The following is a 13,994-nucleotide window of genomic DNA, read 5'->3' as shown; positions in this document are numbered from 1 at the left end:
ATTGGTCGACATGGTACATTTTCCCACCTATAGGGCTTTGGAGCGTGATGTCACGGGAGATGGGCCATGCCCCCTTCCGCCATGACAGTAGGCCAGCCAAAGGATACCATTTCAGCTATGGATCGTACGTGTTGTGTTGTCGGTTGCAACGTTAGATCACACGATCGTGAAGGCAAGAAGCTGGATAACGGGCTCTCTTTTCATCGTTTTCCATCCTGGAGGCAACGTGAGGGATCCCATGTATCCGATATTACTAAACAAAGACGTCAGGCTTGGATTGCAGCGGTGAGACGAGCGGATATCGAGTTCTCTGCAATCCCCAGCTTTTTGTTGGTTTGCTCACGGCATTTTCTTTCCGGTGAGTTCTAAATTAATTCATATCACTCTTGAAAGGCTTTTAGTGTGATTTTCAACGTGCTGAGGTCATAGATAATGAGATAAAACATGCTAATGCGTGATGCTGCAGAACCACATCATGTCGACTGAGTAGCTTATGATTTGGCATTATTGCAGGCAAACCAGCATATGAAATGGATGTAACAAATCCAGACTGGGAACCAACACTGCACATGGGGCATGACGACATACCTGTATCAGACTCGGACCGGCACTCAAGGCGTACGCAACGGAAGCGAAAAGGAGCACCCATCGGAGGTAAACAACCCCCCCCCCCCTCTAAAAACATACTAAATTGCTATCACTGTACACTAATCCGCACATAACTTCCAGATGAATCACACACCTGTCATTGGAATATTGGTGTACATTTACCTTATGTCTAATTTTATCTTACAGGCTTTCGTTATGCAGCTGCAGAGTCTGAAGGTGTGCCCCGTGCAGAAGTGATTGATGAAGATCTGACAGAAGACCAACAGCAAAATCACAATGTCATGGAGGCAGTGGACAGCAGTTGTGTTGGACAAGTGGAGGTTGAGGTACCAGCTGCAAATGTGGATATACTGAAGAAATGTAAACCTTTTAAAATGATGACAGATTACAAACTCTCAGCTGTGTCTGTAATCAAACCTCTGTAACTTTGCTTCACTTCAGCAGCATCAGCTCATGTTCACATGTTGATTCATGGTTTGCTTCAGTTTTTGATGGACTGCAGAATATTTTGAAGGTTATCTGCTATAAAAAGCCAGAACAGGAAAATCTGCTTCATGTGTTTCTGTTTGATCCTCAGTGACTTTGACACAAAGGCCTCTGCTGTGATGATCACACCTCTGATCAAGTCTCACAGTGTCAGCTTTGTTTTTATACATATGGATATGTGCTGATAAATGATCAGAATTATAATATTTCCCACTGCCTGCTGTGTGCCGTGACCTTTGACCTGCTAAAGACAGTCAGCTGTGGATTATTCATTGTTGTGTCTGATACTTAGAACTGTGAGGAAGAACACTACACAGTTAATCAGGGTCCCCTCTCTCTGAATCAGGGAAGGTGGGCAGGCCGCGTGTGGGCCGCGGGCCATACGTTGAGTCTCACTGTTTGAAATGTGAACATTGTTCTGCTGCAGTCAATGGACTAAACCAGAGAAGAAGAAAACAGACTTTACCATGAAGATCCTCAGTGTGGATCAGTATAATATCAGCCTGATGTCTGCAGTTTAGTGTCAGCACAACTTTCACATCATATTCATCTCAGCACAACTAAAACATGCTGACTGACCTCAGAGTTTCAAGTCCACATCCTGGACTCTCCAGGAAACCACACAGATGCTTCACTCCTGAATCCTGCAGCTTGTTGTTCCTGCTCAGGTCCAGCTCTCTCAGATGGGAGGGGTTGGACTTCAGTGCTGCTGCCAGATAATCACAGCTGATCTCTGACAAACCACAGTCCCACAATCTGTATAAAGAATGAAAGATGTAAGTTTATTAGACAAAGTGTGAGCTTGAAATCATTCAGTGTTTCATCATCTGTTCAGAGCTGAAGAAGGTTCAGAATGTAGAAGTTTAGAAAATGGAAACTCCAAACAGCTGACAGAGTTCATACGCCTTTGTCAGGGTCAAATTCAAGCAAGACCATGTGAAAATTAAAACACATCATCCTAGGTGAACTTAAACACCTTTGTTCCCCTTTTGTTAAGACATAGAAAAGTACACCACACAAAAATACTGCAAAAGGAAACGGTCGCCTTATATACATAGTGTATAAACTCAAAATGCACATTTCACTTCAAATTAAGATTAAGGCTTTGAACAGATCACATAGTTCAGTTCAACATATAAGACTTTAAGAATGCACAAGCATCTACTTAAAATCTATTTAATTTATCATCCATGATATTATTTTGTACAATTCCAATGTATTTTGTTCATCTCCCTTAAATAAACAGGCAGTCTTAAAGTATGAAATATTCATATACAAACACATATAAATGTGTGTACTGTCTCAGTGGCTGATAGTACCCCACAGGCCTCAGTGTGAGCTTGAAGACATTTATAATGTTTAAGTAGTTTAATGTGCAGGTGCTGACGATAAACACATTTTGAATGAAAGCCGGGGAACTTTGGTAGCACAGAAACAAGTGGCTATTCTTTGTGACTATATGGATCACTCACAATACCATTATTTCACACAAAGGCACCAAATTAATACTCAAAAAAGCTGCAGCAATACACACAAATATAAACAGTACTTGGTGACAACTTTGCTTTTAGCCTTTAACCCTTCTTGACTACTTTTGATGTGGCCTCTATATTTTACCTTTAAAAACAGTTTATCTTGCCAATCTGTTATTTTCTCATTTTGACCAACTGTATCAGCACAATTTATCTAAATTCAGACAAAATTTAAAATACAAGTAGAAAGTGATATTTTGACTGTAAAAACCACACACATGTTTAACGAATCATCTTCATAACTTGAAATGCAAATAGAGATTGTACACTTTTAAAAATACGCACACGTTTTGCAAACAACAAAGTTATATGGTACTATTTACCAAAAAATGCAGCCAAGGCTCAGACGTTTTTCATATAATCATTTCAAACTATTTACAGAACAATCAGGTGTCAAACAATAGTTTGTGTCACTCTAACACATATGAGAACAGCACAGGGATAAACCTGCAGGTCTGACAGCAGGTGTGTCACTCAGCGTTTACACTGCAATCTGCCTTTGTTGGCTTTAAGGCAGCAACTGTGACGATCACTAGTAGAACTGACACACAAAACAAAACAACAGCTACACACTAAATACACAAGACAACAAACTAACTTGAGACCAAACACGGTAAACGTCACAAATCTCTCACGTATCAAAACTCTCTCTCTCTTTCGCTCACTCGCTCTCTCTTGCCGGTCACTCCTAAAACTTCCCCCTTTTGCTAAACAACCAAATGTCATGTTTCCATATCATTTTTGATTGGTCGACATGGTACATTTTCCCACCTATAGGGCTTTGGAGCGTGATGTCACGGGAGATGGGCCATGCCCCCTTCCGCCATGACAGTAGGCCAGCCAAAGGATACCATTTCAGCTATGGATCGTACGTGTTGTGTTGTCGGTTGCAACGTTAGATCACACGATCGTGAAGGCAAGAAGCTGGATAACGGGCTCTCTTTTCATCGTTTTCCATCCTGGAGGCAACGTGAGGGATCCCATGTATCCGATATTACTAAACAAAGACGTCAGGCTTGGATTGCAGCGGTGAGACGAGCGGATATCGAGTTCTCTGCAATCCCCAGCTTTTTGTTGGTTTGCTCACGGCATTTTCTTTCCGGTGAGTTCTAAATTAATTCATATCACTCTTGAAAGGCTTTTAGTGTGATTTTCAACGTGCTGAGGTCATAGATAATGAGATAAAACATGCTAATGTGTGATGCTGCAGAACCACATCATGTCGACTGAGTAGCTTATGATTTGGCATTATTGCAGGCAAACCAGCATATGAAATGGATGTAACAAATCCAGACTGGGCACCAACACTGCACATGGGGCATGACGACATACCTGTATCAGACTCGGACCGGCACTCAAGGCGTACGCAACGGAAGCGAAAAAGAGCACCCATCGGAGGTAAACAACCCCCCCCCCTCTAAAAACATACTAAATTGCTATCACTGTACACTAATCCGCACATAACTTCCAGATGAATCACACACCTGTCATTGGAATATTGGTGTACATTTACCTTATGTCTAATTTTATCTTACAGGCTTTCGTTATGCAGCTGCAGAGTCTGAAGGTGTGCCCCGTGCAGAAGTGATTGATGAAGATCTGACAGAAGACCAACAGCAAAATCACAATGTCATGGAGGCAGTGGACAGCAGTTGTGTTGGACAAGTGGAGGTTGAGGTAGCAGCTGCAAATGTGGATATACTGAAGAAATGTAAACCTTTTAAAATGATGACAGATTACAAACTCTCAGCTGTGTCTGTAATCAAACCTCTGTAACTTTGCTTCACTTCAGCAGCATCAGCTCATGTTCACATGTTGATTCATGGTTTGCTTCAGTTTTTGATGGACTGCAGAATATTTTGAAGGTTATCTGCTATAAAAAGCCAGAACAGGAAAATCTGCTTCATGTGTTTCTGTTTGATCCTCAGTGACTTTGACACAAAGGCCTCTGCTGTGATGATCACACCTCTGATCAAGTCTCACAGTGTCAGCTTTGTTTTTATACATATGGATATGTGCTGATAAATGATCAGAATTATAATATTTCCCACTGTCTGCTGTGTGCCGTGACCTTTGACCTGCTAAAGACAGTCAGCTGTGGATTATTCATTGTTGTGTCTGATACTTAGAACTGTGAGGAAGAACACTACACAGTTAATCAGGGTCCCCTCTCTCTGAATCAGGAAAGCTGGGCAGGCCGCGTGTGGGCCGCGGGCCATACGTTGAGTCTCACTGTTTGAAATGTGAACATTGTTCTGCTGCAGTCAATGGACTAAACCAGAGAAGAAGAAAACAGACTTTACCATGAAGATCCTCAGTGTGGATCAGTATAATATCAGCCTGATGTCTGCAGTTTAGTGTCAGCACAACTTTCACATCATATTCATCTCAGCACAACTAAAACATGCTGACTGACCCCAGAGTTTCAAGTCCACATCCTGGACTCTCCAGGAAACCACACAGATGCTTCACTCCTGAATCCTGCAGCTTGTAGTTGCAGCTCAGCTCAGGAAATTTGGCTGGGCCGCGCTATGAATTCTGGGATATGGTGGGCCACGAAGGACACACCCGACGAATCCTTCAAATTCGGGGAAATGAAGGACGCATTTGTGCATTTGCATGCGCAAAAGAAGACTTCACACACAACGCGCTCTGTTTAGACCCAGAGCAAAGAATATTGTTTGACAGATGACCCTTAATATGAAGACTTCGGACTTTACGTTTCCCAATTTTTGCTTTAAGTTATTTTGTTATTTACATAATAATGTAGATAACCTAATAATGATCCTTATTGCTGTTTTAGAGGAGCGGTGCTTCAAAGGATAGCTGCAGATTTCTGTCAGAATCTGCAGATTATACAGTACAAATAAAAAGTTCACGTTTCTCCAACGTTGTCTTCCCAACAGTTTCACTGACATCTACACGGGATGGCCAGGAAGCGTTTGCGATGTCTTATCGGGCGCTGATAATTGGCGTCTGTCTTGTGTTGGTGACGTAAAAGACGGATTTAATGCGACTTGACCGTTCAAACAGCAGTCGCTTTCTAAAACATCGGATATGTATCGGATTCAGTACCACATACGAAAGTGACCCAGGTCGGATTTGAAAATATCGGATTCGCGACGTTCACACTGTCATAGCATGATCGGATATGGGTCGCATAGGGTCAAAAAAGTCAGATTTATAAAGGTCAAAAAAATCGGATTTGATGCGCTTTCGCCTGCAGTGTGAACGTAGCCTTACTCTCAAATCCTCCCTAATAACAAGAACATAATTACACTTTAGCCACAAGAGGGCAGCAGCATTAATACAAGTCACATGTATATAAAGGTACAGTGATTATATTACAGTGATTTTGACAAAAACAAAACAGAGGTTCATGGCAGTGTGTTTTCCATAACATACCAACCAAATTAAATAATAAAAACTTTATAACTTACAGAGCTTTTTTAGAGACTTTGACCACTGGCAGCAGCCTCAGAAGAGCCTCCTCTGAAGCAAAGTATTTCTTCAGGTCAAACACATCCAGATCTTTTTCTGATGACAGTAAGATGAAGACCAGAGCTGACCACTGAGCAGGAGACAGTTTATCTGTGGAGAGACTTCCTGATCTCAGGGACTGTTGGATCTCCTCCACTAGAGAACGATCATTCAGTTCATTCAGACAGTGAAACAGATTGATGCTTTTCTCTGCAGACAGATTCTCACTGAGCTTCTTCTTGATGTACTGAACTGCTTCTTGATTGGTCTTTGAGCTACTTCCTGTTTGTGTCATGAGGCCTTGCAAACGAGTTTGATTAGTCTTCAGACCCAAGAGAAAACGAAGGAACAAGTCCAGGTGTCCATTGGGGCTCTGTAAGGCCTTGTCCACAGCACACTGGTAGAAGTATTTCTTTGAAGATTTTCTTGTTTGAAACACCTTCCAAGTTGTTTGTTGCTCTTCCAGCAGATTGAGTCCAGAGTTGATGAAGGTCAGGTGGACATGAAGAGCAGCCAGAAACTCCTGAACACTGAGATGAACAAAGCAGAACACCTTGTTCTGGTACAGTTGTTTCTCCTCTTTAAAGATCTGTGTGAACACTCCTGAGTACACTGAGGCTGCTCTGATATCGATGCCACACTCTGTCAGGTCTGGTTCATAGAAGATCAGGTTTCCTTTCTGCAGCTGATCAAAAGCCAGTTTTCCCAGTGACTCAATCATCTTCCTGCTCTCTGGACTCCAGTGTGGATCTGTCTCAGCTCCTCCATCATATTTGATCCTCTTGACTTTGGCCTGAACCACCAGGAAGTGGATGTACATCTCAGTCAGGGTCTTGGGCAGCTCTCCTCCCTCTCTGGTTTCCAGCACATCCTCCAGAACTGTAGCAGTGATCCAGCAGAAGACTGGGATGTGACACATGATGTGGAGGCTTCGAGCTTTCTTGATGTGGGAGATGATCCTGCTGGCCTGCTCCTCATCTCTGAATCTCTTCCTGAAGTACTCCTCCTTCTGTGGGTCAGTGAACCCTCTGACCTCTGTCACCATGTCGACACACTGAGGAGGGATCTGATTGGCTGCTGCAGGTCGTGTTGTTATCCAAAGGCGAGCAGAAGGGAGCAGGTTCCCTCTGATGAGGTTTGTCAGCAGCTCATCCAATGAGGTGGACTTTCTGGTTTCAGTCAGGATTTTAGTTTTGTTGAAGTCCAAATGAAGTCGACACTCATCCAGACCATCAAGTATGAACACAACCTGGAAGTCTTCAAGCCTGCAGATTCCTGATTCGTTAGTTTGATTAAAGAAGTGATGAACAAGCTCCACCAAGCTGAACTTTTCCTCTTTCAGCACATTCAGCTCTCTGAAAGTGAATGGAAATATGAACTGGATGTCCTGGTTGGCTTTGTCTTCAGCCCAGTCCAGGCTGTATTTCTGTGTTAAGACTGTTTTCCCAATGCCAGCCACTCCCTTTGTCAGCACTGTTCTGATTGGTTCGTCTCTTCCTGGTGAGGCTTTAAAGATGTCTTCTTGTCTGATTGTTGTTTCTGGTCTGTCTGGTTTCCTGGATGCTGTTTCAATCTGTCTGACCTCATGTTCATCATTGACCTCTGCAGTCCCTCCCTCTGTGATGTAGAGCTCTGTGTAGATCTGATTCAGGAGGGTTGGGCTTCCTGCTTTAGCGATGCCCTCAAACACACACTGGAACTTCTTCTTCAGTTGGGCTTTAAGTTCTCGTTTACAGAGTGGAGCAAATATTTCTGAAGGTAAGAAATTCAGAAACAAATATTATATAATAAATATCATAGCCTTTCAGTACCCTGAAAGGATGAATGTCTATTGGTCCATTTCTTGAGCTATTAGGAAAGATCAATATTCAGTCTTTAGAGAAATTCTCTTACTGCTCTGCAGATGGTCAGCCATCTCATGCTGCTTAAGTCTCCTCAAGAAGTGGAGTGTGATCTTCAGAAATGCTTCTCTGCAGCTCTTTCTTTCATCTTCATCCTCTCCTTCAAACATCTCCTCATCCTCCATCTGGCTCTTTAAAGTTTCTGGGTGATCTGGACTCAGAAGCTTCTGGATCTTCTTCAGCTCGTTCTTCACAAACATGGTGATGTTGTCCTCCAGCCGCTGGAAAAGAAAACTATATGAATTACCCAGTGGTAAATGGACTGGTTCTTATATAGCTCTCTTTGATACTCTGTGCACACAAAGCATTTTATACAACATGCCTCATTCAACCAAGCACATTGTTCTATGCTTAAATACTTTCTTTCACACTCTGATGGATGCATCAGAGGGCAGCTTGGGTTTAGTACGTTACCCAGTACATTTGCCAGCCAGGGTTTGATTCACAAACCTAACTAGTAGCTGACCTGCTCCCCTCCTGAGCTACAGTCACCCCAATCTGACTGAAATCATGGAGCCCAAACTCTGATTTATGTTGGACACACTGACAATCCTCTGGTCCACAAAGTGCAGCATAGAGGTGACTGAAAAGAACAAATGTAAACGTAGTACTACAAACCATAACCACAGAGTCCAGGTGTGTTTGATGCTGCTGTGCAGACTGACCAGTGGAAACCTCTGCTCTCTGCTGGTCCACTCTGTGGAGGAGTAATGTATAATTAGCTCATGTTATGTCTGTCCACACACAGACACAAGCTAAAGGTCCATGAAGTGATGTTTGGATGGGTTCAGTCAATCAGATGACTGTCATGGTGGAGCTTTGCTAGTCCTGCTGATCCCACTGAGAATTAACAACTCAGTTTCCAGATGTCTGTAGTTTTCTGCTCAGTTTCTTTAGTCCCAACAGCTCTTACCATCTCCTGCATAAAGCTTTCCCTCCATGCTCAGATGCCCTGGAACAAGGTGCTCTCTTTATATCAGTGACTGGTTTAAAGGGACAACTTGCAGTGCTCGCCAAACTTTGTGTCAGCAAAAGTAGTTCTAATGTTTCTTACATTTATTACATTTTTACATTTTTACACACACAAATCAATGAACGCAAAAACATGAACTTTCCAGATATTTTGTTTCACAATGTTACAAAACTCAGTTCACAACTACACAGTCTGATTTACAAGTACAAAATATTTATGACCACAGTTTGAGCCGATGTATGTCCCGAGTCTGTGGACTCAGTGGTTTTGTTTTGATTGTTATTGTCTTTTGTTACAATTTCATTCTGATTAAGATTTTCTAGTTCTGAGGTTTTGGTTTCTGTGTTCCCTCTGTACTGTGTTAGTATTGTGTCTCTGTGTTCACTTCCTGTTTTATTTTGACAGTGCCATGTCCTACGTTAGTGTGTCTACTTTTGCTTCCCCTTGTCTGGTTATGTCCAATGAATCCTGCTGTGTCTCCCTTTTCTCATTCCCTGATGGCTCTTTTGTGTATATGAGCCCTTTGTTTTCTCCTGCTTGTTGCTGGTTCGTCTGTGTTGTCTCCCCGTGTCTCCGTTTAAGGTTTCAGGTTAGTTTTGTGGTTTTTTCAGTAGAGGTTATCTTAGCTTCTGCACAGGCCATCTCCACTGCACTTCACCGTTTCAATAAAGCTCACTCACTTCACAGCAGTGTTGGCATCTTGGGTCCTTTATTAAATTCAACATGGCTCGCCCCGCTAGCCGTGACATAAGATGTGAAAACAATATCCAAAAAACACGAGAGACAAACAGGGAATAGTTTTAAGGTGCAGGGCCAACAAACTGAGTCTAGCCATGAACTCAGAGTTGATTGAATTAGCATTTTGAATTGGCTGATCTGAGTTACTTCAATCAAGTCTATGTTCACTTTGAGTTAAGATTATACGTGATTGATGGAAAAGAAAAAAGCCGTCATCAGCAACTGATTCTGATTTAGCAGGTTTTCAAATCTAAACGGTACCCATCGCTAGCTGGCTGTAGTTAAACCTTTACTTAAAAAGCATCCCTAGACCCAGCTGTCTTAGCTAATTATAGGCCAATCTCCAACCTGACAATCCTTGAAAGAGTAGTTGGGGGGAGACAATCAGAGGGGCAGTGTGATGATCTTAGGTTACGAACTACCGCAGTCAAGTCATTAAGGGAGACGGGATCAAACTGCTCTAAGACAGCTGAGCACACAGGAGAAAGACTCGGATCTGAGGCAGCAGTCGGCGAGACAAGAGCCCTAATAGATAGAAGCTTGTTGTTAAAAAATGCTAAAAAGAGTGACGCTGAAAAACTAGTTCATGCATTTATTACTTCCAGGCTGGACGACTGTAATTCATTATTATCAGGATGTCCTAAAAACTCCCTGAAAAGCCTTCAGCTAATCCAAAATGCTGCAGCAAGAGTCCTGACAGGGACTAGAAAGAGAGAGCAGATTTCTCCTGTTTTGGCTTCCCTTCATTGGCTGCTCCTCACATACAAGGTCTTAAATAATCAGGCCCCATCTTATCTTAATGCTGCACCACAACACCTGATCTCTGGTTTCCTCACCTCTTCAATCCCACTTTAATACTTGACTAAACTCATTTTCCTGTTTAGGTGTTGAGGCAAAGCCGCCCATCTACAATGCAGGCAACAGCAAACGGAGCTATTTTTGATTCCCTTTGAGTTTTTTCTACTTTTGTGCTACAAAATGTTCAAGCTGATTAAATTCATTAGAATAAAAGTTCAGATAATTTTCTCATATTAATGTTGGAGGTAGAAATTCAGGTAACTTTGCACAAAAACTGGCAGAAATTTCCTTCAAAGATGGCGTTTTTACTTTAATACTGTGAGTACATTTCAGAGCCTGTACTCTTTTACCTTTACTTGAGTAAAGAAGTTGAATCATTATTTCAGCTTTAAGAGGGTATTTTAACACAAACATCAGTCCTTCTACTTAAGTATGTTTGACACTTTGTTTAATCATCATTTTTAATGATCAAATATAATTATGTTTGTTATTTGTGGATTTTAAATGTCCTTGACAGAGACAGATGATGATCATTATCCTGCACTGTGCTCTCAGGTTTGGTCGAGCTAGCACAAAGAATGGCTATGTTGAACTTCCTCCTGGGATCTACACTAAGAAGTGAGTCCAACATTAGCAGGGTCTCTTTCCTTTATCTGATTCACTTTAGCATTCACAGTCACGTGAAGCTTGTTATTAACTCGATAAGTCAACCCAGGGTTTCAGCTGAGCGCTCACATGAAACACATGGTGTTGGCAGCATCTGATCAATCATATTCATGGAGACGTGTATCAGCAACAGAGCAGCTGAGTTTGCAGAAGGAAGTCAAACTAAACCACAGGAACAATATTTGGAGATTACACACATAATAAAATACTAGCAGTAACACAGCTGCTGCAGACAAATCAGTCGTGTGATCGTGTGTGAGAGGAGAAGGACTGTAAAGGAGTTTGGTGTTAAAAGCTCTGTATGAATGTGGGAGACTTTGAAGGGCTTTAAAAAGGCCAATATAAAATAAAAGGCAGCAAAATTGCTGAGTGTGAAAGTCACCAGACTTATCAGACCTCTGTGATTAAGACCTGTAAGAACACCTGTTTGTACTTGTTGGCATTATATCAAACACACACGTATATTAAGCCTTTGTTTGAACTCTGGTTGAATTTGTTACTTTCAGACTGTGAAACATCACAGAGGCTGCAGCTGCAGATCTTTTATTCACCTGGAAATTTACTTTAAATGTTAGATGGAAAATGTGTTGCTCAGTTTCACGAAAGTAAGAACAATAATCCATAAACCTTCATAAAGACAAACATCTCCCAGAACATTGAGCTGCTGAAGTGTCACTGAAGGGAAAAACTATTTGTCCTCCTCCATCCAGCAACACCTGAAACACCTGAGTGGAAGCTCCTCCCTACACTGTGTTTGAAGCAAAGCACAAAGGAGACACCTGCTGGAGCAGCTGGAGTCCTACAGACACTCAGCCTCTTCACTACACAAACACCTCCTATAACATCCACTCTTTCCACTCTGACTGCTGTGTTTGTGGAAACACTCCAACACACACCGCTTCACATACCAACATAGAAATGTGTGTGAAAAAGAGCTGAGCTGATATTAAACATGAGGATTTATTCAAAAACACAGAGTCAGGAACAACATCTAGACACACATTACCTCTCAGCAGCAGAAGAACAGCCTTTAAAGTTTATAACAGCATCCTTCAACAAGTTGCTCTTTAAGGAAACACAGCTGGGTTCAGGTCCAGGAGATTCTGGCCTCTTATTGATCCTAAAAGAAAAACAATAAATGTCACAGCTTCATGAGATAGGAAGGAAAAACTGGAAATATTAAATTAAAGACATGATGAACAATGTGAAACTCATAAAAATAATGTACTTACTCTTTGTCACATAACAGTCTTTTGTTAAAGTTTACAGCAACACCCTTCGACTCGTTGCTCTTTAAAGAAACACAGCTGGGTTCAGGTCCAGGCTCTGGATTAGTTTCAGGGTTATGTCCAGCTGAGCCTGGTACGCCCCACAGCTCTGGGCTTTAAAACAACACACACAGAGGTATGAGTGTGAATAATGATGGAGCAGTGATGTGAGTGCTGAGCTGTGACATGGAGAAGAGTCATGGACAGTTAGAGATGGTCATCTCACCTCTGAGCTTTGGTCTGGCTCTCATGTTCCCCACACAGAGTGCTTTTAGAGGGAGGGACTCCCTCCTCTCTGTCCTCACACTGATCCATGCTGCTCAGTTCACATCAGCTCACACACACTTTCTACCTTCACCTGCAGAGGAAACACAAATCATTCATGTGCACATCAACTGAGAGCTGCAGAGGTCGTGTCTGATGTGTTGGACTAACATCCATCTGAGACACAGCTTTCATCAGTTCACTACAAAAAGTGTCACAGAGCCCAGTTCAGCCTCCAAATCCTCCATTACTGTAGTCCTACAAAGCAGCAGGTCAAACATGGCTGCAGAGAGCAGCTTTATGTCAGTAACCATGTCCAGGACCGAGCTGACTGCTTACAGAGTTCATACTCTAACTGCTAGCTGCTCTGCTAGCTAAGCTAACTCAGTAACAGTGACTCTGACAGCAGTTACTGTGGAACAGCGGCCGAGCTCAGGACACATTCAGTGTGTTTAGTCTGAGTCCTGGACTCTGATTCAATGGATTCAATCCAGCTCAGAGTTTCATGTGTTCATCACAATAAAATACATGTACTAATATAACAGAAGTAATGCTCTGAATGCAGGACTGTAATGGAGGATAAACAAGGTTTTTACAGCCTGAAAGAAACATTCAGTTCATATATTTGTAGACAGTGAAGCAGCTTTTAATACTGCAGCTGTTTCCTTCACCTGTGTGTGTGTGAGCCACACCTTCATGTGCTGCTTTAGAAATATGTGGTCTGACTGCTCAGACTGAGTCTAGGAGGGAAGTTCACACGCTGGAGAAAGTTTTGTTCCTAACTTTGTCAGAGTTCGGCTCCAAAGACAAAGAAGACGGAGCTCACAGTCTGTAGATGGTCCTCAGTGTGTGTGTGAAGCCAAGAGAGCACACAGGAGTGTGTTTATGTCAGCAAATCAGTGTGTGAAGAGTCTGAGGGAGTGTGTGAATGAGACTCAACACTGAACAGTCCAAGAAAAGCGTCTGGACTTCTTTAAGTTTAACTTAAAGAAGTCCAGACGCTTTTCTTTTTGTCTCCATAATGTCTCCATAATGCTGCAATGTTATCTGCCCCAGAAACACTGTGCAGAAGCTCTGATGGTGACACAGAAAAGTCACAGTGGAGATACTTCTGTCCACCTTTGATTAGACTCATTATAAAAAGGAAACAAAGTTTGAACACAGTCATGTTTCCAGTTCACTGACTTACATTTATTCCATGGACACTCACTCTAACCTGAACCACAGCTACAACCCAACATTGTTGAGGCCTCATCTCCTCCTTTCCTGACTGTAGAGG

At 42.3% G+C, this 13,994-nt stretch overlaps 2 protein-coding genes across 2 annotated transcripts in view; one reads left to right on the top strand and one right to left on the bottom strand.

Moving 5' to 3' along the window:
* The first annotated feature begins 3,379 nt into the window (after positions 1-3,379).
* On the top strand, positions 3,380-5,162 carry LOC113035366 (uncharacterized). Its single transcript, XM_026190900.1, has 4 exons — positions 3,380-3,729; positions 3,885-4,025; positions 4,165-4,379; positions 5,115-5,162. Exons 1-4 carry the CDS (start codon positions 3,438-3,440, stop codon positions 5,160-5,162), a joined length of 696 nt encoding a protein of 231 aa, XP_026046685.1. The 5' UTR covers positions 3,380-3,437.
* Positions 5,163-5,849: 687 nt separating this feature from the next.
* The window catches only part of LOC113035143 (protein NLRC3-like), a 312,272-nt gene continuing 304,127 nt past the window's right edge, over positions 5,850-13,994 (bottom strand). Inside the window, exons 4-6 of the mRNA XM_026190490.1 lie at positions 8,627-8,705; positions 8,001-8,229; positions 5,850-7,859 (exon numbers count right to left, since the gene is read on the bottom strand). Of these exons, the coding sequence (XP_026046275.1) occupies positions 6,064-7,859; positions 8,001-8,229; positions 8,627-8,629 (2,028 nt within the window). The 5' untranslated portion in view covers positions 8,630-8,705 and the 3' untranslated portion in view covers positions 5,850-6,063. The remainder of the gene's footprint in view (positions 7,860-8,000; positions 8,230-8,626; positions 8,706-13,994) is intronic.

Source organism: Astatotilapia calliptera, chromosome 13, assembly GCF_900246225.1.
Source record: "Astatotilapia calliptera chromosome 13, fAstCal1.2, whole genome shotgun sequence".
NCBI classification, from domain to species: Eukaryota; Metazoa; Chordata; class Actinopteri; order Cichliformes; family Cichlidae; genus Astatotilapia; species Astatotilapia calliptera.
This window is presented reverse-complemented; position numbering and strand designations above follow the sequence as displayed.

Coding starts and splice junctions, on each gene's coding strand:
- LOC113035366 (XM_026190900.1), top strand. CDS start 3,438: ATGCCCCCTTCCGCCATGACAGTAGGCCAGCCAAAGGATACCATTTCA. Junction 3,730..3,884: donor CTCACGGCATTTTCTTTCCG/GTGAGTTCTAAA, acceptor GCATTATTGCAG/GCAAACCAGCATATGAAATG. Junction 4,026..4,164: donor AAAAAGAGCACCCATCGGAG/GTAAACAACCCC, acceptor TTTATCTTACAG/GCTTTCGTTATGCAGCTGCA.